Source organism: Procambarus clarkii, chromosome 66, assembly GCF_040958095.1.
Source record: "Procambarus clarkii isolate CNS0578487 chromosome 66, FALCON_Pclarkii_2.0, whole genome shotgun sequence".
Classification (NCBI taxonomy): domain Eukaryota; kingdom Metazoa; phylum Arthropoda; class Malacostraca; order Decapoda; family Cambaridae; genus Procambarus; species Procambarus clarkii.
This window is the reverse complement of record NC_091215.1, coordinates 10358656-10386559: the sequence shown is the minus strand read 5'-3', so window position 1 is coordinate 10386559 and position 27904 is coordinate 10358656. Positions and strand designations below refer to the sequence as shown.

The 27904-nt window shown below is 38.8% G+C and overlaps 1 protein-coding gene across 1 annotated transcript in view; it reads right to left on the bottom strand.

Annotated features, from left to right (window-relative positions):
- The window catches only part of LOC123769303 (UDP-glycosyltransferase UGT5-like), a 189043-nt gene that overhangs the window by 137429 nt on the left and 23710 nt on the right, over positions 1–27904 (bottom strand). The window contains exon 2 of the mRNA XM_069309817.1: positions 2111–2319. Within this exon, the coding sequence (XP_069165918.1) occupies positions 2111–2284 (174 nt within the window). The 5' untranslated portion in view covers positions 2285–2319. The remainder of the gene's footprint in view (positions 1–2110; positions 2320–27904) is intronic.

The following is a 27904-nucleotide window of genomic DNA, read 5'->3' as shown; positions in this document are numbered from 1 at the left end:
CGCGTACTAGTGGCTTTACAAGATTGTAAATACTGTACTATTCAATGTATTCTCACAAACTCAATGTACCTTCTTGTATATATATAAATAAATAAATAAATAAATAAATAAATAAATAAATAAATAAGTATATACACTTGGCTTTTGAATCCAGTTCCTGAGGTTTAACTACACCAAAACAAATACGGTACTTACTCTAACCAGACCTGTCACAACTGATTCACACCTCCAGCATTCATGCCACTAGTATATGTAGCACTGAAGCTGAAGGTCACGACCCTTCACGTCGCCGCATCAGGGATGATAGTAGGAGCGAGTCGGTGTGGCGGGCTGCCACACACTCTCGTTGGATGAATCCCTCATGCACTGTCACGAGCAGGCAGTGCTCGTAGCGTGTGTGGTGTGAAACGAAATTACGACATGGATGATGAAAGTTAATGTTCTGAACGTTGAACCACAATTCCAAGAATTACGATCGGAAAGTTTCCGCAACACTGGAAAGCCTTCCCCAAGTTCGTCTCTATCAGATACCTTTAGACTAAGGCCCCGATGACGACCGACGACAAAACAATTCGCGGATTTAACCAACACAGTCTGATGCCCCTGCTAGGTGTATCATATGCGGTCGATGATTCTCCTGATTAGTTCACTTTCTTCAAACAAATCGAATACCCTTCCCATCGGCTCCGGGTTCTCCTTTAGGAGTACCCGCAAAGATGGTACAATTATTACAAGTGACTTAGGTGTTGTTGCAGACGGTATTTCCGTAGCTTGGCCTAGCCACGAAAAAGATACGTCAAGCTCGAGCAACAAACCAGGCGAGAATAAGCTCTCCCGCTTAAAACTTGAACAACACCAAGCGGATCCCCTCTGTACAAAAATCCACTAATTACAGACAAGCTCCTCAGAGGCCTAGGAGGCTCGAGCAATCACCCCTCTCCTCGAGGTGGCGCGATGCCTCTGACGACACTGAAATGAGGGACTTGGGGGGGGGGGGTGAGGTGCAGCCAGCCGTTAGCCGGGCCGCCCCTTCCACACTCTTCCCTCTTCCACCTGCTTCACCAAATTCTAATGGAATGGTCATGACTTAGGCTGTCCAGAGACACAATCAAGCTGGTGTTGGTCAAGTCCTTCTAGATGAGATGGCTGGTGCACAGCTTCTGTGCACAGGCTCTTTCCTGCTAGAGCACACACACACACACAATAGTGCACAAACTAGCTGGAGAAATCCATCTCCGGACACTTCTTAACAAAGGTGATCCGACTTTTCCTTAACTCCCTCACCACTCTGTTTCTTGTCTTGTATGTAGTCATCCCTTTGTCTGGATTTGACCTCATTCTCGACGTTTTTTGGCCTTCTGCAGTTTTCTTTATTTCCTGTCTTCAATGCTATTCCTTCACCTCTTATTTATCCTCATTTTTATCTTATTATTATACGTATATCTTTTTCATACTTCTTCCTTATTTCTATACTTCTTTCTGATTCTATACTTTATGTTTTTCCCTTACTAAACCCTTTCCTACATTTCAACCCTATTGCTGTACTTTGTCTTATTCTCATTTCAACCCTTTCCAACACCTATTCTTTTACTTCTTTCTTTAAGCCTTTTTCTTTGACCTACTCGCCTATTACCTCTCTCTTCTGCCTTATAAGTTGACTTGCTCTACCTCTTTGAACGTCGCAGATTCTTTAATAATATATTGTGGGGGTTTGTAGGTCGTGTCTGTTTTCCAGCCATGTTACTCTCATCATTCAATCTTTGCATATATTTAAAGTGGCGGAGAGAGGACCACGAACAGCTGCGTTATAACTAGTCTAAGCATATTATATCTAGAGTTCTTCTAGAAGTCCTTCTAGAAGAGATGCCCGTTGCACAGCTTTTGTCTTTTCGCCTTTTGCCTTTTCTGCCTTTAATTGCAGTCATAATTCTTTTGAAACAAATCTTAGTTTTTCCAGGCGAAGTTATCGCCAAGAGAAGCAAAAATATCGCATTGAATCAACTAGGATATCAATGTCTGGATGATATTACAGAAATATTTGATAATTATTCTAAATCGGATGAGATCATATATTTTTTAGTTACTCGTTAAGGATCACTTAGTGTCTTACCTCGTGACCACGGTCGGCCAGAGCCTCAGCGAGAGGCATGAAGACGTTCCTGTGGCTCTTGGTAGTAACAGGGAGGAGCATGAGGATCTTGTAGGACCTCTCAGGGGCTGCCAACTCTCCCGCGGCGACTCCCGCCACAGCCGCCACCAACACACTCAACGGCGCCAACTTCATCTGACGAAAGCGAAGCGCGCATCCACTTGAGTTTCCTGCTAACATAAACTATCATCTGAGGGTGAAGATATATATATATATATATATATATATATATATATATATATATATATATATATATATATATATATATATATATATATATATATATATATATATATATGTCGTACCTAGTAGCCAGAACTCACTTTTTGGCCTACTATTCAAGGCCCGATTTGCCTAATAAGCCAAGTTTTCCTGAATTAATATATTTTTTCTAAATTTTTTCTTATGAAATGATAAAGCTACCCATTTCATTATGTATGAGGTCAATTTTTTTTTATTGGAGTTAAAATTAACGTAGATATATGACCGAACCTAACCAACCCTACCTAACCTAACCTAACCTATCTTTATAGGTTAGGTTTGGTTAGGTAGCCGAAAAAGTTAGGTTAGGTTAGGTTAGGTAGGTTAGGTAGTCGAAAAACAATTAATTCATGAAAACTTGGCTTATTAGGCAAATCGGTACGACATATATATATATATATATATATATATATATATATATATATATATATATATATATGTCGTACCTAGTAGCCAGAACTCACTTCTCAGCCTACTATTCAAGGCCCGATTTGCCTAATAAGCCAAGTTTTCCTGAATTAATATATTTACTATAATTTTTTCTTATGAAATGATAAAGCAACCCTTTTCTCTATGTATGAGGTCAATTTTTTTTATTGGAGTTAAAATTAACGTAGATATATGACCGAACCTAACCAACCCTACCTAACCTAACCTAACCTATATTTATAGGTAAGGTTAGGTTAGGTAGCCAAAAAAAGCTAAGTTAGGTTAGGTTAGGTAGGTTAGGTAGACGAAAAAACATTAATTCATGAAAACTTGGCTTATTAGGCAAATCGGGCCTTGAATAGTAGGCTGAGAAGTGTGTTCTGGCTATTAGGTACGACATATATATATATATATATATATATATATATATATATATGTCGTACCTAGTAGCCAGAACGCACTTCTCAGCCTACTATGCAAGGCCCGATTTGCCTAATAAGCCAAGTTTTCATGAATTAATTGTTTTTCGACTACCTAACCTACCTAACCTAACCTAACGTAACTTTTTTGGCTACCTAACCTAACCTAACCTATAAAGATATGTTAGGTTAGGTTAGGTAGGGTTGGTTAGGTTCGGTCATATATCTATGTTAATTTAAACTCCAATAAAAAAAAATTGACCTCATACATGAAGAAATGGGTAGCTTTATCATTTCATAAGAAAAAATTTGAGAAAATATATTAATTCAGAAAAACTTGGCTTATTAGGCAAATCGGGCCTTGCATAGTAGGCTGACAAGTGAGTTCTTGTTACTAGGTACGACATATATATATATATATATATATATATATATATATATATATATGTATATATATATATATGTTGTACCTAGTAGCCGACGAGAACGTCGTACTCGGCCTACTAAACAAGGCCCGATTTGCCTAATAAGCCAAGTTTTCCTGAATTATTATATTTTCTCTATTTTTTTTCTTATGAAATGATAAAGCTACCCATTTCACTATGTATGAGGTGAATTTTTTTTTATTGGGGTTAAAATTAACGTAGATATATGACCGAACCTAACCAACCCTACCTAACCTATGTTTATAGGTTAGGTTAGCTTAGGTAGCCAAAAAAGTTAGGTTAGGTTAGGTTAGGTAGGTTAGGTAGTCGAAAAACAAATAATTCATGAAAACTTGGCTTATTAGGCAAATCGGTCCTTGCATAGTAGGCTGAGAAGTGCGTTCTGGCTACTAGGTACGACATTATATATATATATTTTTTTTTTTTTGAGATATATACAAGAGTTGTTACATTCTTGTACAGCCACTAGTACGCGTAGCGTTTCGGGCAAGTCCTTAATCCTATGGTCCCTAGAATACGATCCCCTGCCGCAAAGAATCGTTTTTTCATCCAAGTACACATTTTACTGTTGCGTTAAACAGAGGCTACAGTTAACGAATTGCGCCCAGTAAATCCTCCCCGGCCAGGATACGAACCCATGACATAGCGCTCGCGGAACGCCAGGCGAGTGTCTTACCACTACACCACGGAGACTGCGTGGTACGCAGATATATATATATATATATATATATATATATATATATATATATATATATATATATATATATATATATATATATATATATATATATATATATATATATATATATATATATATATAATATATATATATATATATATATATATATATATATATATATATATATATATATATATATATATATATATATATATATATATATATGTATATATGTCGTACCTAATAGCCAGAACGCACTTCTCAGCCTACTATTCAAGGCCCGATTTGCCTAATAAGCCAAGTTTTCATGAATTAATGTTTTTTCGTCTACCTAACCTACCTAACCTAACCTAACCTAGCTTTTTTTGGCTACCTAACCTAACCTTACCTATAAATATAGGTTAGGTTAGGTTAGGTAGGGTTGGTTAGGTTCGGTCATATATCTACGTTAATTTTAACTCCAATAAAAAAAAATTGACCTCATACATAGAGAAAAGGGTTGCTTTATTATTTCATAAGAAAAAAATTATAGTAAATATATTAATTCAGGAAAACTTGGCTTATTAGGCAAATCGGGCCTTGAATAGTAGGCTGAGAAGTGAGTTCTGGCTACTAGGTACGACATATATATATATATATATATATATATGTCGTACCTAGTAGCCAGAACTCACTTCTCAGCCTACTATTCAAGGCCCGATTTGCCTAATAAGCCAAGTTTTCCTGAATTAATATATTTACTATAATTTTTTTCTTATGAAATGATAAAGCAACCCTTTTCTCTATGTATGAGGTCAATTTTTTTTTATTGGAGTTAAAATTAACGTAGATATATGACCGAACCTAACCAACCCTACCTAACCTAACCTAACCTATATTTATAGGTAAGGTTAGGTTAGGTAGCCAAAAAAAGCTAGGTTAGGTTAGGTTAGGTTGGTTAGGTAGACGAAAAAACATTAATTCATGAAAACTAGGCTTATTAGGCAAATCGCGCCTTGAATAGTAGGCTGAGAAGTGCGTTCTGGCTATTAGGTACGACATATATATATATATATATATATATATATATGTCGTACCTAGTAGCCAGAACTCACTTCTCAGCCTACTATTCAAGGCCCGATTTGCCTAATAAGCCCGGTTTTCCTGAATTAATATATTTACTATAATTTTTTTCTTATGAAATGATAAAGCAACCCTTTTCTCTATGTATGAGGTCAATTTTTTTTTATTGGAGTTAAAATTAACGTAGATATGTGCCCGAACCTAACCAACCCTACCTAACCTAACCTAACCTATATTTATAGGTAAGGTTAGGTTAGGTAGCCAAAAAAAGCTAGGTTAGGTTAGGTTAGGTAGGTTAGGTAGACGAAAAAACATTAATTCATGAAAACTTGGCTTATTAGGCAAATCGGGCCTTGAATAGTAGGCTGAGAAGTGCGTTCTGGCTATTAGGTACGACATATATATATATATATATATATATATATATATATATATATGTCGTACCTAGTAGCCAGAACGCACTTCTCAGCCTACTATGCAAGGCCCGATTTGCCTAATAAGCCAAGTTTTCATGAATTAATTGTTTTTCGACTACCTAACCTACCTAACCTAACCTAACCTAACTTTTTCGGCTACCTTACCTAACCTAACCTATAAAGATAGGTTAGGTTAGGTTAGGTAGGGTTGGTTAGGTTCTGTCATATATCTACGTTAATTTTAACTCCAAAAAAAATTGACTTCATACATAATGAAATGGGTAGCTTTATCATTTCATCAGAAAAAAATTAGAGAAAATATATTTATTCAGTAAAACTTGGCTTATTAGGCAAATCAGGCCTTGCATAATAGGCTGAGAAGTGCATTCTGCTACTAGGTACGACATATATATATATATATATATATATATATATATATATATATGACAATGTCAGACAACAAAGGAAGGATTAAGACAGGAATTTCCTTAATTCCGGTCTTAATCCTTCCTTCGTAGTCAGACATTGTTACATTGTTCATCACGTGTTAATTTCTTTGTGATTTACATGCATATATTTATGTATAAATATACTAAGGGCGTACCTGGCGTTCATCGGGTCTGTCAATCTACTCATGTGTTCATTTATCCACCTATCTATTTATGGAAACAAAAAACCATACACCCATATATTTCTCCAACTTTCCATTCATACATCTACATTCATCTTTCCATCAATCTATCTATCAAACCAACTTTCTATCCGTCTGTTTATCATTTATATACTCATCTGTCAACCCATCTACTCCCCTGTCCACCTATCCACACATCTATGCATATATCCATCCTTTTAACCGTCCAACTTTCTATCCATCCAACTATCTATCCATCCACCTATTCATCTAATTATCATATATATACTTATCTATCCATCCATCTACTCACCTATCCATCAATCTACTCATCTAATCTTCCATATATCCAACTGAACAATAAGGCAGCCACTGTACTTTTAGGCGGCCACGAAACTATGAGGCAGCCACTCTACTATGAGGCAGCCACTCTACTATGAGGCAGCCACTCTACTATGAGGCAGCCACTCTACTTTGAGGCAGTCACTGTACTTTGAGGGAGCCAATCTACCATGAGGCAGCCTCTGTACTATGAGGCAGCCTCTATACTATGAGGCAGCCATTGTACTATGAGGCCTGCATCCACTGTTCAATGTGACAGCTAATGTATTATGAGGGAGTAAAGGTATTAGTATTATGAGGCAGTAAAGGTATTATGAGGTCGCCACAGTACTATGAGGCAGCCACTGTACTATAAGGGAGTCACTGTATTATAAGGCAGCCTCTGCACAATGTGGCAGCCGGAGTACTATGAGGCAGCCCCAATACTATGAGGCAGCCACTGTTCTATTATTCGGCCGCTGTACTATGAAGCTGCAGCTGTAATATGAGGCAGCAGCTGTACTATTTGGCTACCACTGTACTATGAGGCAGCCACTCTTCCTTAAGGCAGCCTCGTACTGTGAGACAGCCTCTGTACTATGAGGCAGGAACTGTGGTTTAATGCAGCCACTGTACTATGAGGGAGTCACTGCCTTATGATTCTGCAAGTACACTATGAGGAACCCACTGTAAAAGGAGGCAGGCAGCCATTGTACTACGAGGCAACCACTGTACTACGAGGCAGTGTTGAAATATTTCTATTATTTCTTTAATTGAGAAAATTATAGATCAGCCGAAGAGATTTAGTTAATTCGATTTGAGATATCTAACGTAATGTTAGCCTCATAAAAGTCAAATGAGAATAATTGCTTGATTAATCAACATATAATCTTTTTACCATTAATCAATTCATCTAATGTTTCTTAATAGTATTTAGTAGAATTACTCATTTTTATTCGAGGAAGAACCAGCCTCGATGAAGCGTACTGGGAGTAGATTACTTTTGGCATTAACCCCCAATTTTGTGAAGGATGGAAAGTTTATTCCCGAACATTAATATTATACAGCCCATAGAGCTTTAAAGAATAATCTTTAATAGTTTCTTATCCACAGGCACTGGTATTTCAGTCCTTATAATTTAACTTTATCTGTTTCCCTTTTCAGTCAAAATAGGGTGGTCCTTCGATTAATTTTAATTAATCTATTAATTAAATATCATTCAATTAATAGCGAGTAAGCTCTCTTCCCAACACAAAAATGTGGTCCTTCGAACCAGATATATTACAATTAATACCATAATCATAACTAATTACTGTGAGTAGTAATCTAGGCTAACCACATTTTATTAATCGTGGCTACCGGCAGAGTACCACATAGGCTAGCCTCATACACACCAATTTATTTGCTGCTTATACCTCATGCATAAAGTAGCACTAGTGGGACACAGTCAATTGCCCACAACACTCAGACCTATACCTCACACTGAGGTAAGAATCTTCAGGTCACCAGGAGCAACAGCTCATAATTTCTATAATAACTCCACATTAACACCTGTGTTAGAGTGGCCTCACCATCTAACTATTATTTATTTAGGTGGTAATGACATTCATCCTACTCGACACCCAGCTGAGGTAATTAATCACCTTAAAACAATAATTTCCTCATTTAAACTTGTTAGCAGTTCAGTAGTGTTCACATTGGTGGAACCTCGCCAACTAAGCAATAATAATCGTTGGGGAGTGAGTCTAGAATATTACCAATGAGCGGCCAAATATATAAACTTTAGGCTGAGGAAGAGAGTACGATTGGATGCCACTTACATTCAATTTACAGCCAGACCATACAGGCAAAACCTGGCAAAAGATGGTGTACACCTGTCAGGTGAGTACAGGTCACATGTAGTTGACAAGTTGGTCAACACAATCAACCACTATAAAAGGCTGTGGCTGGCAAGCCAAAATTAATTGTACATATTTGTATTTTCACCTGTGTGCAAGTGCACCTTTATATAAACTATAAAATCTAAAAAACCCAAAAACACAGCACAACTATATATTCACATCATTGCACCTCAAACTAATCTATGCCAACCTTTATTAGGTAGGAATTTAGGCTGTGATTGTGCTGAATTTTGCACAAATGCAGACTAAATAAATTAGTAGTTTCTTAGGTAGAAATTCTTACAACTAGTCTTGGACAAGTCAGTAGTGCATACACTATTCATTCTTGTGCTGACCCTACCAAGGGTGGGATTCAAACTTTATGGTAACTCAGACTAGAGTATATCCATATCAATTATTTATGTGTATGAATTTTGAGTGCTGCTGAATGATCACTATTACATCTAATGGTGATAAAGAAGAGCTGGCCGGAAGAAAGTTAATGGTGACGTTCAAGCACTGCTCAAAATCCTTAGCTACTTATTGTTAGGTAGGTACATTTAACCTCGAGTGAGGAAGAGTGTAATTTAGCCAGATTAATTTAGGCTATACTCAATATTACTTGTCAACTAATGAGCAAGTACCCAGGCTTCATTAGTAATACTTATTCAAGTCCTATGAAACTTGGACTTGAAGCCAACATGGCTACTCCTGAACAATTAAGGAGAACCTATATTGGTCTTAAAGGTCACTTAACCAGACTAATTAATAAGTTTGATACTTTCTCTAAAGCAACTCCCATTGATTACTATAACTAGAAACATCAGTGAGAGTAGCTGATCTCAAATTTGATCAAGTCAGCTCTACAAGCCAGTCTTATCTCAACCTACTGAATGCAACTGAAACTGATCCTGATGAAATAGATCAAATTCTAGCAGATATTTCCCAGTATGAAGATGAGACTCAGGATAAAATTAATGTACTATCCAATATAGTAAAACAATATAAATCTAATGCAAATAATACTATGTCTCAATCCAGTAATCAATTATCTGAGGTTCGTCTACCTACTTTAGACTTACCTACATTGGCAGGGCTGGATGAAGAAAATTGGGACACATTTTGGAATTCATTTGAAGTACATATACATAAGAAATCTTCTCTTGACAGAGTTTCTAAATTCTCATGCCTGATTAGTCTTCTCAAAGGGGAAGGCTAAAAAGGTCATAAATAACCTAGCTCTCACTGAGAGTAATTATGAGGAAGCTCTAAAACTATTAAAGGTGAACTATTGCAACAAGGAGTTGAGTATAGCTAACCTGTATTACCAGTTACTGGATCTGAATGCACCAAGTAATCGACCAGACTCACTTCAAAGCTTCAGGCTAGAAGTAGAGTCTCTAATGAAGGCCTTAGGTACTAAAGTTGATGTACCAGCCTCAGAATGGTCAATTAAGTTACTTTTACAGAGGAAATTACCTCGAAATATTTTAGCAGAAATCTGCTCTCACTATAAAACCGAGTTTCTCACTCTAAAGCAAATATTCGAGGGACTGAGAATAACGGTTAACAGGTTGAAGACTCATGATAAGATTAAACCTGAGTCTAAACAACCTAACTTTGACAACTCGGTCAAACACAAATCGACTTTGAATAAGTCCAATAAATCCAAACCTAGGACTACTATATCCACTGGAAAACTGAGTGATAGTGTACGTATTTATTCAGTATCTCCCTCTGACGCTACAACTGATATGTCTACTAAAAGGACAAACTCAGCCAGAAAGAGAAAGTGTCTGTTCTGTTATCAAGAACATGTCACCTACAATTGCACTGTTTATCCTAACTTCTAATACCAGGATTAAACGGCTACAAGAATTACACAGATGCACCAAGTGCATGGGTTCTCATGATCCCAGTAAATGTGTAGTGCAGCTACGGTTATGCAGTAGATGCAACAAAGGTGTACATCATTATGCCTTATGTAGAAAAACTTCTACACAATCTGTGACACCTAAGGGAGGATTCTATGAATTCTACCACAGTACAATATTGCAAGGTACATCAAGAAATAAATGTACTTACTACTGAGTCAGGCAATAATACCACTCTGTCTACGGCTCAACTCAAACTAATTGATAGGAAGTCTAGAGTTAGCACTAGAGGTTTCTTTGATCAAGAATCACAGAAAACCTTCATCACACAAAAATTAGTTGAGCAGTTGGAATCAAAACCTGCCAAAAGTGTGAGACAGAATATTCCTGGGTTCTTGACTAATAGTGGACCTCATGGAGACCAAGTAGTCAAGGTGTTAGTGAGACTTGGATCTTCCACTAGTCCAATACAAGCGGTAGTAGTAGATAAACTTCCTTCAGACCTGCAGGTCACAGAACTAGCTCGCACTGCGAGATATCTCAAACGAAACCACATGAGGCTAGCAGATTACAAAATAAATTCTAACTGCCTCACAGATGTTGGTATCCTAATAGGCGCTGACTACTATTATAAATTTATAACAGGATGCACCAGACAACACGGAATGAATTTATTGTCATCTGCTGGAGGCAAATTGCTTACTGGACCGGTGCTTTTCCAACAAAAAACATCGTCAACCAACAAACAAACTAACAATTCAATCATGGCATGACTAGGCTTGGAACAGTCACCCCTACATTTCAGAGAAATATCTGAAGATAATGAGTCTGATCCACCTGTACATCGTCTGTGGGATTTAGACACTTTAGGTATTGTCCCTGATAAACCAAGCCCTGATGATACGTGGACTTACCAGCAATATCTGGACACAGTTGTCTATAAAGACAAACAATACTGGGTGAGACTGCCATGGAAATTGAATCATCCACAACTTCCAGTTAATTATTTCATGGCAGCCTCTCAATTAATACGGCTGAAGAAACAGCCAGATAAATTGAACATGTATCATCAATTAATTCAACAACAACTCGATAGTAAATTTATCGAAGTTGTTGATAATGATAACCGAAAAACAGGTCACTATTTACCCCATCACGCTGTGTTGAAAGATTCATTGACAACGCCAATACGTATCATCTTCAACTGTAGTGCCAAAGTGAAGACAAACAGCATGTCCTTGAATGAATGTCTCCAAACGGGACCTAGCCTAACACAAAGGCTTCATAATGTATTATTACGATTCCGCACTGGTATTTTCACTTATACTGCTGATATCAGTAAAGCTTTCCTTAGAGTAGGCTTGCAAGAGGAGGATCGTAATTACACCAAGTTTCTCTGGATTAAGGACCCACTGGATCCTGACAGTGATGTCATAACCTACCGGTTTGCCTCTGTGCTATTCGGTGCGATTTCTTCGCCGTTTCTACTTCAAGCCACATTAGATACACATTTGAAGAAGTCAAATAGCCCTTATAAAACGGAGATCAGTGACAACTTGTATGTCGATAATTTCCAGGGAACTACTAATGACAAATCCAAATTGGTAGAAATCTACCATGAGGCTAACCGTGAATTGTTAGGAGCCAATATGCCACTACAATCATGGGCCTCAAACAATAAATCATTAAACCAGATAATCGAGAAAGAATTTCCGGGTTATCAGGTGCCTAATCAGTTAAAAGTTCTGGGCGTGGAATGGAACACAGGTACTGACGAGATGAATGTCAAGTCAGTACAAACCAATAATTCATCCCTTACCATGAGAATATTACTCTCGTATGTCTGTCAACCATTTTACCCTTTGGGCTTACTTAGTCCTATATTAATAAGGGGCAAACTCCTCATGCAAGAATGCTGGCAGAAACATATGGGATGGGATGATCCGTTGCCAATTGAGTTGCAAGATAAATGGCAAATACTCGCAACGGATTTCAATCAATTAGGTGTTTTGAAATTTCCTCGTAATGCTTCAGGACAATACTTACCCACAAATTTGCACGTTTTTTGCGATGCCTCTGGCAAAGTCTATGGCGCTACAGCCTACTTAGTCAATAGTGCACAATCAATTTTACTCACATCTAATGCAAGAGTTGCTCCAATCAAGAAGAGATCTTTACCTCAAATGGAGTTAACTGCATTGCTGGTGGGAGTACGATTGGCTCATTGCCTGACCAAGACACTCAATAATATCCTCTTTGGTGAAAGTAGTGTGGTCAGACCACACTATGATTTCACTTACAATGGGTAAGAAATAACAACAATAAAACTCCCTACGTTAGTAATCGTGTTAGGGAAATTCATGAATTATCTGCTGGATATAAATTCAGACATATCCCCACTATGGACACTCCTGCAGATTACTTATCAAGAGGGTTAACCTTAAAACAACTAATCAAGTCTTCGATGTGGTTTAATGGACCTTCATGGCTTGTTAGTGGTCAGTGGCCCAAACAGAAACCACAAGTTATAGTGACCAGTATCGCTACTCCCATCAAAGACCCAGAACCTCATCGAATCTCAGCTATTAATCCTCACAATTATTCTAACTTGAGTATGTTATTAAGAGTGACAGCACATGTGCTTGACTTTCTTGCTACGATAGGTATCAGGCACAAGTTTCACAATCCTATCCTCTACTGGATCAAACGTGCACAACAAGAGACGTATGGAAGTGAATATGTAAATCTTCCAGATAAATTAACCAAGTCTCTAGGCATCTGGTATGATACCAACACTCATATTATATTAAGATGTGGAGGACGTCTGCTTCATGCGGAAATTGATTTGGATACAAAGAATCCGATCCATCTACCACGTCACCACAATATTACCAAACTTCTAGTTTTACATCATCATCAATACGGTACTTTACATGGTAGAGTGTTGGACACTCTCACCGACTTGAGACAGAAATATTGCCTTCCCCAAGGTCGTCAAACTGTCAAATCAATCGTTAAGTTCTGTGTAATCTGCAAAAGATACGACGCTTGAGTGTGTCCTTACCCAGGACCTCCACCACTCCCTAAGGAGAGAGTAGTCCCTTTTCGTCCTTTTTAGACCACTGGTGTCGATTACACAGGAGCCTTGCTTCTCACTGGTACTCCAGATAAGATACCAGTGAAAGCTTACATTTGCCTCTTCACGTGTGCAACCACACGAGGCGTACATCTAGAAGTGACTTCTGACATGAGCGCCGAAGACTTCATCCGAGCTTTTCGTAGATTTGCAGCTCGCAGATCCTGTCCCAAACTAATGATATCTGATAATGGTTCAAATTTTGTAGCGGGAGAAGCCTGCCTACGAGAGATATGGAATCATCCAGAAGTGCAGTCTGTCATGAAGGGACGACAATGCCACTGGAAATTGATTGCTCCCAGAGCCCCCTGGCAAGGTGGGTTCTACGAACGAATGATAAGGACTGTCAAGAAATGTTTAAGGAAGACCTTGCATCGACAGAAAATTAGTTTTTCTGAACTCCACACACTCGTCGTGGAAATTGAGGTGCGAGTCAACAATCGCCCATTAACTTACCTATCAGATGACTTCTCACAGAGAGAACCCCTGCGTCCCTCACATTTAATACATGGAGGCCTGCTGAGCGCTCTGATACCTTTGGCAGAAGAGTATCCCGTTTACCCTTCCCATGTGACTAGGAGTGACTTAGTGGAAAGTTACCAACATCTCTCGAGAGTAATTGAAAGGTGGAATAAGGTGTGGACTCGAGAGTACCTCACAGCTCTAAGAGAATACCACTATGGAGCTTCGAGCCCCTATAATAAAGTTCAACTCAAACCAGGAGACCTAGTGTTGATTGACAGTGATGGACCCAGGTCAGAATGGCCTATAGGCAAAATTGTCTCTATCCACCCAGATCACCAAGGCATCCTGAGAGTAGTACGGGTTTGGTGCAGGGGCACTACTACCCTAAAAACATTAGAGAAGTTGATACCTCTCGAATTAGCAGAACGTGAGTGTTTAACAGAACCAACTTCACCTACAGTTTATGAGGATGACAATTCTGATTCATCGAGCACCCGCCCACCTAGAGCAGCTGCTCAACAATGTAAACGGAAACTACAAGCCTATTATAGCTCTGACTAAGAGCAAATAATTTACCATCCAATTTGAGTAATCATGATGATGCTGTGTTGTGATGTCAAGTAACAAATCTGATACAAGTCACAATGACCCAAGACACTCACCTCACAGTGGATTGTCAGTTACCTTAAATTGTATAATTTAATCATTAATTTGTTTGTGTAGGCTATCAACTATAACATTATTCCATCTACAGCATCTATGAGTTTACAAAACTTTAAGACTTAGTACCATAACCGTTACACGTCATCGCAACACCAGTCTTTGAGTACATTGTAAGCTTTAGTAGTTATTAACTTTAGATGATTCACAATTACATATTTTACATTTAACATGAGTTCCTTTACAAGACTTAAAGTCTTGTCTGTCCTTGACAATTAAGGGACATACGTTATGTGTGTACTAACGTACTAACATACTAACATTAATATTAACTTCGGGATAGGTACGTCAGTACTCAACATTGAACTGCGACCTGAGTTCCCCCCCCCCCCCGAGTTATGTTGGAAATTTCCAACACTAACACACTACCATTGTATTATAATACATCATTATTATATACTAATTACAGTAGTTATTAATTTCACTAACGGTAGTGTTAATATAAATTAATATTTCTTTATCTGAGCCTATTGCTAATATTCTCACGACATCGAGAGGCAGGATTGCGTCAGATAATGTACATTTAAACATATTTATTACCAATATGTTAGAGAATTTAATTTGGTTCTCTAAAATTATCAGTATTTTAAACAATAATTAACTACGGATAATATAGCTCCCAATAATCCAAAACCGAGAGTTATTGACTGAAATTATTATCAAGTAGCAGTTTCATCTGTTACTTACGAATGCTATGGAGGAAATAAAATTTCTCTCCATTTCTCGATTAACACTGTTTAACGAGAATATGATATTATTTAATTCCCTCTAATTGCAACCCGGTTCTCATTAACGCATTACATCAGTAATTACACAAAAAAGAATTATCCGTGATTAGTAATTTCTGTTGTGAATGTGAGAGACGAGTTGAGGGAGGGGGAGAGACGCAGCCATTATTCGCCATGCTACTTCGCTAGAGACGCCAACAATCACATCGTGCGTCCCGGGAGAGTCGATTTCCATCAATACTATGTTAGGCCCTTGCATTTAATCGGCCTAGGAGCGTACAATTGCTCCAGTAGCAATCTGGAATTGCTTCGGTGGACAACCAGCAGGTTAAGTGGCCTAATATTTGTTATATCGTGAGATCTCTAGGTATATCCTTGTACTGTGCACTGTCCATCGTTATGCTACGTGATCTCCCTAAACAATAAGTACGTCCATAAGGAATAAAATTTATTCCTTTTATGGCATAGTGAGGATATTATATAGTAGGTGTAACCAATTAGTATATATGGTTGAAATTTCAGCTTGTGTTGTAAGCGGTCGTGGTCATCATGTTCCCACGCCATGCTTGAACTCACGTGTTGCCGCAAGTAGCAGACGACGCCATTGCACCTCTACCTCTCCGTTCACTATTACAGCTAAGCAGCTGAAATCTTTTCTATTATTTCTTTAATTGAGAAAATTATAGATCAGTCGAAGAGATTTAGTTTATTCGATTTGAGATATCTAACGTAATATGTTAGCCTCATAAAAGTCAAATGAGAATAATTGCTTGATTAATCAACATATAATCTTTTTACCAAAAATCAATTCATCTAATGTTTCTTAATAGTATTTAGTAGAATTACTCATTTTTATTTGAGGAAGAACCAGCCTCGATAAGCGTACTGGGAGTAGAATACTTCTAGTATTAACTCCCAATTTTGTGAAGGACGGAAAGTTTATTCTCGAACATTAATATTATACAGCCCATTAACGTTTAAAGAATAATCTTTAATAGTTTCTTATCCATAGGCATTGGTATTTCAGTCCTTATCATTTAACTTTATCTGTTTCTCTTTTCAGTCAAAATAAGGTGGTCCTTCAATTAATTTAAATTAATCTATTAATTAAATATCAATCAATTAATAGAGAGTAAGCTTTCTTCCCAACACCTCGAGCAGCTCATACTGTTAGAGGACTTCAAAGACTGCCTATCAGGGGATCTGAAGACATACTTAGAGGAACAACAGGTGGAGACCTTAAATGCAGCAGCCACTATGGCTGAAGAATACATCTTGACGCATAGGTCTTCCACTAGGTATGTCCCTAAGAATTACCCACATATGTTTGGCAAACCTCGTCAGGAAGAAGAGAGACCCGTCCCACAAAGTGCTATGAAGACGCCCCCAAGTAGTCCCCGAAGGACTAGTCCTAGCAGTCCGAAACACCGTAGTCCAAGGAGGAATGTAGTGTGTTGGACTTGTGGGCAGAAAGGACACATTGCTGCTATGTGCCGAGGCAGAAGAGGTAGCGGTTCACATAGGGAAGTGATGCTGATGGGTTGTGTGACACCACCAGTGGGAACCCAGTCTCTGATGACTAGTCAGGAAGGACCAGGATTGTTTGCCCCTCACACTTTAGGCGGGTATGTAACGAGTGATCATACTGGTAGATCAGTTGTAGTGCTCAGAGATAGTGGAGCAGCCCAGTCCCTGATCGTGAGAGACTCGTTACCCGAGGGAGTGAGTGTAGACGGGAAACAAAAGGTTGTCCTGGTTGGGTTTCCTATGACGCGGTACGTTGCCCCCTTAGTGCCGGTACATACAGACTCACCTTTCATCAGCGGCACATGTGCGTTGGCAGTAGTTGATACCCTGCCTATAGCTGGGATTGACGTAATACTAGACTTGGTGACAGGTTGGAACGACAATCATCTCAAGATGGTAGACGAGTCAGACGGAGCAGCAATAAGGTGTGAGGTAACAACAGGAAACAGTGGTATCCAGATACAGGCAGACGTACAATTATATAATATGTTTAATTCTTCCTCTACCCAACAGATCGAGAGCATTCTAACAGATTATGCTGATTCTTCTCCCGACAAGAAACATGGGGTTATGGTGACAGAAGTGACTGTGCAAGAGGAGAGGCCTCGTGTACAAGCACCACGGATACCCAAGAGTCTGGAGTGACGGCACATGAGTACTTGCGGTATGGCAAGGTACAATGTTTACTGAACCGGCCAGAGATTCCCCAGATGTCAGAGGTATGTGAGGTAGGTGCGCAGGCTCTAGTGCGCTCTTTGATCCAAGCCAGGCTAATGGAGATCGCCAGCTATGGACGTGATAGGCTCATGAAGCTTATTCCTAAATGTTTCTTGGCGGTATTTTGTTTAATTCTTATGTGTGTTCTAAGTAAGGACCAGTGGACGACCCGACAAATGATGGCTCCTATGAACATTGTGAAGAGACCCCAGGGATTAGAGACTTGCACTGTGAGTGTTGTAGTCGAAGAAGGGACCTGGAAGGTGATGGTGAATACAGGGAGTGGGAGAAATGATATTATGAGTGACTGTTTCGAACAGGTTGACACCCCCCGCGTGATTGCCGAGCCTGGAATCAGCGTTATACGGAACGTTGGTCGACCTGACGGTGGCAGAGCGAACGCCATCTTCAATGTACAAGCACCCCAGCAGCAGCAATGTACGGGAGCCGGTCGGCCGAGCAGACAGCACGCTGGACTTGTGATCCTGTAGTCCTGGGTTCGATCCCAGGCGCCGGCGAGAAACCATGGGCAGAGTTTCTTTCACCCTATGCTCCTGTTACCTAGCAGTAAAATAGGTACCTGGGTGTTAGTCAGCTGTCATGGGCTGCTTCCTGGGGGTGGAGGCCTGGTCGAGGACCGGGCCGCGGGGACACTAAAGCCCCGAAATCATCTCAAGATAACCTCAAGATAAGAGAGGAGCCCTGTTGGGACTAGGTGTGGGCCTAGTAGACGGTTATGCTTTAAGTACCGACTTAACAACTATCGCTGTTACTCCAAATTATCAGTCCGCTGTATTCCAGGTTCCCATCTCCCTGAAGGACTACCGGACCAGTATAAGAAATGCCGTCTGCGACCAGCCACCAGTGGTGCCACGACACAGGGAGGTGTCGATGCACCCCAGATTGCGCCACTGCCGAATCTTACTAAAGACACGTGAGATAATTATGCCCCTGATTAACATCTCAGTGAGGTTGTAGGAAGTCACATCAGGCAGGTCATTGCCTATGATCTTAAAGTTTTCCGTGTGCCAGAATCTCCCATCAGGGCAGTTTTGCGGACAAGACATCCTCGCCACACCAGTCCATTGTTTATGTGAGTCCATTGTTTATATCGACTGAGCTACGACAGCTACGACTTTTAACCCTGTCGTAGCTCAGTCGATTAAGGCAGTGTCTGGGATGCTCCCGGACACAGGTTCGAATCCTCGTCACGGCCCTTGTGGATTTGTTCATTTGATGTATCACGTTAGTGTGATCTCTGTGTGTGATGATGTAAGGGCGAAGAGGGAGAACGGCCTATTGACATAGCTCGGGTGCAGGGGGGGGGAGGGGGGGTTGTGTAAAAGCCTGCTTTGTGCCTCAGAGAGGCTACGGGATCCAGTAAGTTCAGTAGAACTTTGGTTTCAACCCTCTTAACCCTGTCGTCGCTCAGTCAATTAAGGCAGTGTCTGGGATGCTCCCGGACGCAGGTTCGAATCCTCGTCACGGCCCTTGTGGATTTGTTCATTTGTGTCCGATATATTCACTAAAGGCAGACATCTCGCTAGTACGTGTATATTAATTACCCAAAAAATACTTTTGTCTGGGAAATATGCTAGAAGTATAAGTTTAAACGCCTCCCATTTCATATTAGTGAAATCTAGAGATTTAGCTCAAATTGGGACTTTAGGGCGGCAGTTATTTGGTAAATAAGAATCTAAAAAACTTTTGGATATCTAGAAGAAAGCCATCAGTAAACCTTATGGGTATTTATTGGTGGATTTAGGAGTAAAAAAATCCCGAATGTATTACCTTCCGTAGCAATAGTGTAGGTGAGCAACCATACGAAATTGTATACCAACGGTGAACGTACTAGATGAAAACACCACAGCAACCACGAGGGGAGGTTAGGAAGGTTGGTGTATTGGTTGTATAAAACAGCTAAATCCATACAACCCAATATCACTTTATTAGAAGATGGAGAACGTACTAGATAAAATATATTATAACCCAGCATCCTCAGGGGGGTTAGGGAAGGTCTATACATTCTATACAGCAGCAAAAAACTTAAAGCCAGATATTACTTTATCAGATGTCAAAGAATACTTGAAATCATCTAAAGCTTAAACTTTACACGCAATAAAACTCGCAAATTTAAGCGACGAAAGGTACTGAATCCTAAACCCCGTATATATCTAGCCTGTGATTTAGCAGAAATGAGATTATTAGCTAAATACAATGATGATATCAAATATATACTCGTCTGTGTCGATATTTTTTCACTGTATGAGCGAGTTGCACCTTTGAAACGCAAAGATTGACAGAGTGTGAGTAAAGCTCTGAAAAAACTCTTGGAATCCTCATAATCCCAAGGAATACGTAACATTAATACAGATCGAGGGGGTGAATTTTATAATTCTCATATGGACCAAATGTTAAAAATATTAAAAACTAAAAATATTAAACTGTGTAGCGTATTTTCTCAAGAAACAGAAGTCGCCATAGCCGAACGTTTTATATGTACCATGAAAACTAAGATTTATAAATATATGACTGCGCACAAAATACCTCGAGATATCTGCCCATATTGCCTGATATCATAAAGGCATATAACACATCACCTCACCGAGGGTTAGGTGGTCGGGCTCCAGTTGACGTTCATGCTTTATCTGGTCCACAAGATATAAAGAAATAGTTCAATCTCATGTATAAAAGTAAGAACAAACCTAAAGCAGGTCTGAGTTCTCAGCTAGCGGTGGGAGACACAGTCTTTCACATTACCCTCTCAAACCGGATTTCGACATTCAAGAAAGGATTTGCTAGACAAAAGACGGAAGAAATTTTCAGAATTATTTGTATCGATAAAAGCCAGCCAATCCCATTATATTTTTTAGAAGATTAGAATAATAAGCCTATTGACGGTGGAATTTATATGGAAGTATTAACCCTAACCCATTTACCACCCGCATTTGATATTGAGGAGCTGCGCAAACGAACTTTGGCAAACAATAAATTACAGTATAGAGTAAGGTACAAAGGTTACGACTCTTCATTTCATCAGTGGTTTGATGCCGATGATTTGTTGAAGATATGAAGAAGCCATTAGTATACAAGTACAGAGAGTTGGTGACCTTGCTGAGCAAACTTAATTCCTCAGCCAGGAAAAAATTGATTGCTCAGTTTAAAAAAAAAAAAAAAACATTCATTGCTTGTCAGAGATTTAAAAACAAATTCTGAAAAAATAGGCTTCCGGTTAAAAAGAAAGTTATGGTTAAATTGAAGAAATACAGAGATACATTGCATTCACTGGCTTGCAAGAAACCCTCAATTTCGAACGAAAAACGCATTTTATTGACTCGCAAAGGAGGCAGTATCCACGGTATATTATTACCCATAGCGGCTAGTCTAATTACCAGGCTATTTAATAAATAAAATGAAATAATATTATCTAGTACCTCGTAAATCCGTCGATGAGGGACCTGCTAATGTCGCAGTAGTGAAAAAAGCACTAGCTCCATCACAGATCTTAGCTCAAACACCTGTCCCTCCAGCATCAACTCCATTAGCAGTAGCAGCAGCGTCAGTACAAGCTAATCCTACAATACTACATTTGGTTTATTAAAAATTGGAAGCTAAGGATCATGATTATGCTAGTTCACTGTTGAATTATTTTGATGAAAGCAAGATGGTGCAATGGGACGTCAATAGGAATATGCAAATGCCAGTGACTGGATTAAACATGATTGATGGTATTTTAACTAAAATGACGATTCACCGATCGGTAATCTCACGAGAAAAACTACCGCTGGTTAAATTATTCATCTCTTTAACCTCAACTTCACGAGAAATGTTTAGGAATTCAGAATCTCGTGGACAAATATTTAATGATGAGGCACCGCTAAGAAGAAAACGGGTGTATGCTACTACTACAACTGCTGCAGAAAGTAAACGCCCTTAAGTCGGCGGAGGAGGAGCAGCAGCATGGCTAGCCTATTAAAGGTGAGCGTATAAATAGATGTGCTGTTTTTGTTTTTAGTTTATTCATTCACGGTCCAGCAATGGATTCTCACGTTATTTACACAACTGGTGTTTCTAATACAGATTTATTTCCTAATAATGAACCTAGTGCTTTTGAAAACAGATTATATAATCAACTTGTGCTAGATTCTAAACGTTCCTACGAGATGTGTCTCCTGAATATATTATTGCCTTCTGCCTATTGCATAATAAGATCAGATGATCTGGAGAGCTATATCCGTGTAAGAATTATGTACCTAGATGCTAAAGGGATAACTTACAAACATTCTAAATTATTTCTATCGAAAACAAATATTTCAGCTGGCAGTATAAAGGAAATTATATATGCCATCAATAACGAAATTACCCATATATTTCCACTGAATGATTTGAGTTTTGAGTTTAATGTCTATAAGACTCATTTCCCGAGATATGCTGATGCATATAATAAATATGGTTCGATTTCTAATAGGGTAAAGTTCAATACCGCGACCAGCGATGAGAATGTATTGTATTTATGACGATAATCGAGCAGTATGCAGGATTTCCCTATCTTTTGGGGCGGGGCGAGTATTGGCAAGGTTTTGGGAACTGATCAGCATAAAAATTATGATATATACGTACACAAGAATTATTTGGAAGAAACTCCCATATCTGACACGTGTGCCTACCCTCCACAACCCAGGGTGCATGATGGATTATTTTAGTAATTATTGTGATAAAATTGAACCCATGATGTATGGAAATTTATTAGTGAATAAATTGGACGTAGTGTCTTTGCAGGGTGGTGAAAGCAACAAATGGGAAATTATATAAACCTTTAAATACAAATGTACTGGATAGTATAAGTATTGCAGTAACTGACCCTAATGGGTCCCCCTATGTTTTTTCGATGAACGAGGAAACAACAGCTGTTTTACATATACGACCCCGAATTGGGTCTATATAATAAGGATATTACAGTTTCAAGCCTCATTACCCATCTGCAAGCTACAAAATGGGCTTCAATTTCATCCTTCCGTCTGTAGATGAAATATTGTTCTTAATTAGTCCACCTGCCTTATATGAAGGAGATGGGCTGAGTGATATTAGAATATTTAATGGGAGTCATATAAGAGGAGGTGGTATATTCAGTTTCCTCACTGGTTTAGCCCGCAAAGCAGCGCCATTTTTAATGAGAACCCTTGCTCCATCAAGTTCAAGTTCAAGTATGTTTATTGAGACTAGAAAGAAATACATCTCAATGGGATAGAGTAGCTTAAGCTATTTCTACCCCCCCCCATGCCCCCTTGCTCCAGCCGTCTTAAGTGTGGGTTTGAATGTATTTGTATTTGTATTTGCAAATGTGACTTGCAAACAGGTGAACTTTCCTTTAAAAAGTCAATTAAGAAGCATGGGATCGAATCATTGAAGGGAGTAGGGCGTCAGATTTTAGGTGGTGGTAAAAGGCGGAAAAAGTCTAAGAGAAAGGCTAAGGCCACCAAATTAGCGCTTATTCGTAGTTTCATCAAAAAGAAGAAGAAAAAGAGATATTATGACGTGTTTGCTTAAATGCAATTCATAGCAGTCAACATGAATACTACTACTACTACTACACTAGGAGCGGGTCTACAATCCCCTTTGGAAAGTTACACAGTGGCTGTAACAGATGGATTTCCCAAACTTAATTCTGCACGTATGATCGAGTCTACTATAGCTAGCAGGAAAAATATAAATATTTTACCTGTTAATTTGGGGATTAATAAATTTAAAGACTCGCATATCGAATTCAGAATTCCTGGCATTCCTGGTCATTTCCTGGATATGTCATCCCTAGCCCTAGAAGTGGGAATAGAATGAACAGAAGCCGACGACGCAATAGACTCGGGTAAAAAAGTGACTGTAGCCAATGAATTATCACAAACACTTTTTAAAACAGTAGTGGTGTATTTTAACGAACAAGTAGTTGAAAGTAACTCTTTATGGGGCGTATATAAAGCTGCTAGCGACTGTTTTTAGATGTAAAATAGATCGTTTTAATCATCTAGCGCATTTTTATAAAGAAGAGGCGCTAATGATACCCAATAAAATTGATGCACAATAGTTTGCTACTACCACGATAGATCAGGGTGACAATATGGCTAATATGAAAGAACAGGGCATATATACGTGCTTTAAATTATTGCTGGATATTGCATCCATTAGTGAATATTTACTGAATAACGTAGATGTAAGAATACGTTTGGAGTTAAATAGTGATAAATGAGTTATTGGCAGTGATACAACCATTTCTAATTATAAATACAATATAAATGTGGTCCGCTTAAGGATTGATAGATTAACCCCATTCCCTTCTGGGTTACTAGCTTTTAACAGAACACTCGCCCAAAATAATGAAGCAGTAACGTATATATTTGATAAAACCTTATTTAAAACCTATATTCTAGGGCAGGGTAAAAAATCAATAACTATGGACCATCCCTGGGGTGGAGTGATCCCTGAGAAGGTATATATGGCCATTATTGATATGGAAGCCATTTCTGGAGATTATACCTTAAACCATTATATTTCAACAATTCCGCCTTGAGCAACGTATATACCTCGGATTAACGGCACTAGTTTATTTAATATAGCGTGTGATTTCCTCCATAAATGTTCGAAATTATATTAAACGGTCCTGAATGCTGTAGGATTTAATGTAGATAATATATTATCCTACGAATCGTTCGTTAAAGGACAAACTCTGCTGGCCATTAATTTATTTCCAGAAGAAATAAAGGACACAGTTTCCTTGGAAGCGACAGGGAATTTTAAGAATTACATTGGAATATAATACAGCCATAGTGGGAAATACAGTTATACTGCGGATTGGCCCGACTACTAGGGATATAAAAATTAATGCTGACCGACGTATAATTTGTGAAATGCGAGCCTGAGAAACATGAATTGTTTGGAAATAAACAACGGTTTGAACAATATATATTTAGGGGAAGAAGCCATATATATCGGATGTTATTTAGCGAACGATGTATGGAGAATCGAATCTTTAAGAAATTGAATAAGGCTCCAGTGGTGTTATTTTAAATACTTTAGATGAAAAATCCCCTGCATCGATGATGGGTCATTGGACGACCGTATATGTACAAAATAAACCCTCTGGCGCTGTTATCGCCCAGGTAGACAGTTTTGGGGTGAAGATGGAATTCCATTCTCGTTATTTACAAGAATTCCTCTCATATTTTGAAGATTATAGAGTAAACATGTTTACAAAAGTATACAGAGTATGGACTCCTATTATTGTGGAGCCTACGTCATGTTTTTCGTCTATCAGTTATGCCGCCTAAACTTGAGACCTGCACTACATAAATTTGAAACTTTATTTGAATATGGGGAATATAATATTAATGATTGGAAGATAATTCAATTTGGATATTCCAATTTTGCAATGCCTAACTGTAAAAAGACATTTTGCATAGATGGACAGAATAAATGTTTATCCCTATGTGATGATTTCTCATATTACTGAGCTGTAAGTACATTTTTCGATGTATGCTATATGTTGTCTTTCGTATTATTGCTGAATTATTATTATTATTATTATTATTATTATTATAATTATTATTATTATTATTATTATTATTATAATTATTATTATTATTATTATTATTATTATTATTATTATTATTATTATTATTATTATGTGTTGCTCATATGGTTTTATTGTTTCAGATTGATGTGGCCGAGGAACTGGTCTCCCTCACAAAATTACCATCTTCTTGAGGTTATCTTGAGATGATTTCGGGGCTTTTTTAGTGTCCCCGCGGCCCGGTCCTAGACCAGGCCTCCACCCCCAGGAAGCAGCCCGTGACAGCTGACTAACTCCCAGGTACCTATTTACTGCTAGGTAACAGGGGCATTCAGGGTGAAAGAAACTTTGCCCATTTGTTTCTGCCTCGTGCGGGAATCGAACCCGCGCCACAGAATTACGAATCCTGCGCGCTATCCACCAGGCTACGAGGCCCCGTGCACTAGAATGGCTATAACCGACATCCGAAATATTATGCTCGTTCTCATTGTATTTTTTGTTAAGACCAGGATGTAAAGTTTTATTACTAATAAAATAATTAAAATCCTTTACAATGTATATTTTTAAACCTCTGATTTGGTTAGGTGGGGATGGATAGTATAGCCATTTTGAATAATAACGTCAAATACAGTACATATGCAAGTAGGACGCCAACGCCTCATTGGCCATCTGGTGATGTCACATCCAGTTTGAAAAGTCAGGTTGCTGTGGTGCCTTAACACCTATTTGCTAATGGCTAACAATACTCTATCCTTATACTAGGCAGCTTTTTTGTGACGTCTCTAAAACAACAACAGAAATGTCTGTAGAAATGTATTTGTTTTTTAGTTTTATGATAGGTTAGGTCAGGTTTGGATTAATTGGGTTTGTGAACTGAATAACACAAAAATATGAGCAATGAGCGAAAAATATGAGCAAAGGTATCCGAGCATCACCTGTGATGTAACAGAGTACAGTTGAGGTATTGCGAGAGAGATTAAGAGATTGTACTAATGTGTGAACCTCCTAGGAACTGCATGTAGAACACGTCGCTAAAAGCTATGCACTCATTGGTGGGATCGAACCGCATTAGGGATGAAGACCTTAAAATGAAGGTAACTGCAGAAGGTCTTATTTCAAAACATGTGAAGCCGCTTTTACTCATTTTTAGTTCACATATATGTATATGTACACTGAATGAGTATTTAGATTTGTTGTATGGTACAGTAGTGTGTGAGGCATGTTTTTGAGTGAATGTGAGACGTGCAAATATATATTTATGCACGTGAATATATATTTATGCATTTATGTAGCAATATATATATTTGGATTACTACTGAGCTCCCTATTGAAGTCACCACGCCTGGGGGGTCTGTTTTCATACAAATGGATGATAATGGATTTTTATTTTTATTAGCCCTATGCTCGACAAGCAATCCTTGAAGAGAGATTGACAAAGCTTTAATTACATTCTATAGAAAGGCGAAGAAGAAATAAGAGTGACACGATAGAGGTGTTAGAGAATGAACATGACAAAGGGGGATATTAATACTGGGCCATAGACCGGCTTTTTAACCCGCCTTGAAAATGCGTGTGCAGGTTCACTGAGCGGCTAGCTGATGCCGTCATTGATCATTAGCAATGCCTGTGCAAGAGTCACTGGAGGTAACGCAAAACACACGACTCACAGAGCGGCTTTTTAATCTCCTTGAATGAAATGGTAAGACCTGGACACGAGCAATCTCTCGCTGGGGTAACGAAAACGGACCGGGCCCTATAGGGACCTCTTAATCCCCTCGAACGAAAATTTCAGAGAGTAGAAGCAATCGCTCTCCAGGGGTAACGAAAGTACATTGGGCGAGAGAAGAACCACCGAATCTCAACCGGGTAACGAAAATACATGGGGCCAGAACGGATCACTCGAAAAAACATAAGGTATCTGTTTTGGTCTCGTTACCACCACTCAGCTGCAAGCCTCACAGTACAGTGGCTGCCTCTCAGTACAGTGACTGCCTTATAGAAAAGTGGCTTACAAATAGTAAACCGGTTGCTTCTAGTACAGCGGCTGCCTCATAGTATAATTGCTGCCTCATATTACAGTTGTTGCATCATTGTTCCGTGGCTGCATCATAGTACAGTAACTGCCTCTTAGTATAGTGATTGCTTCATTGTACAGTACTGGCCTCATAGTACATTGGGTGCCTGATAGTACAGTGGGTGCCTAGTAGTTCAGTTTCTGCCTCATAGTACAGTAACTGCCTCATATTAATATTCCTGACTCATTGTTCAGTGGGTGAATCATAGTCGAGTAAGGGAATTTTAGTACAGTGATTGCCTCATAGTATAATGGTTGCCTCATATTATAGTGGGGGGCTTATAGCACAGTGGGTGCCTCATAGTACAGTGGGTGCCTCATAGTACAGTGGGTGCCTCATAGTTCAGTGACTGCCTCATAGTACAGTTGCTGCTTCATTATACAGTGGCTGCCGCATAGTAAAGTGGCT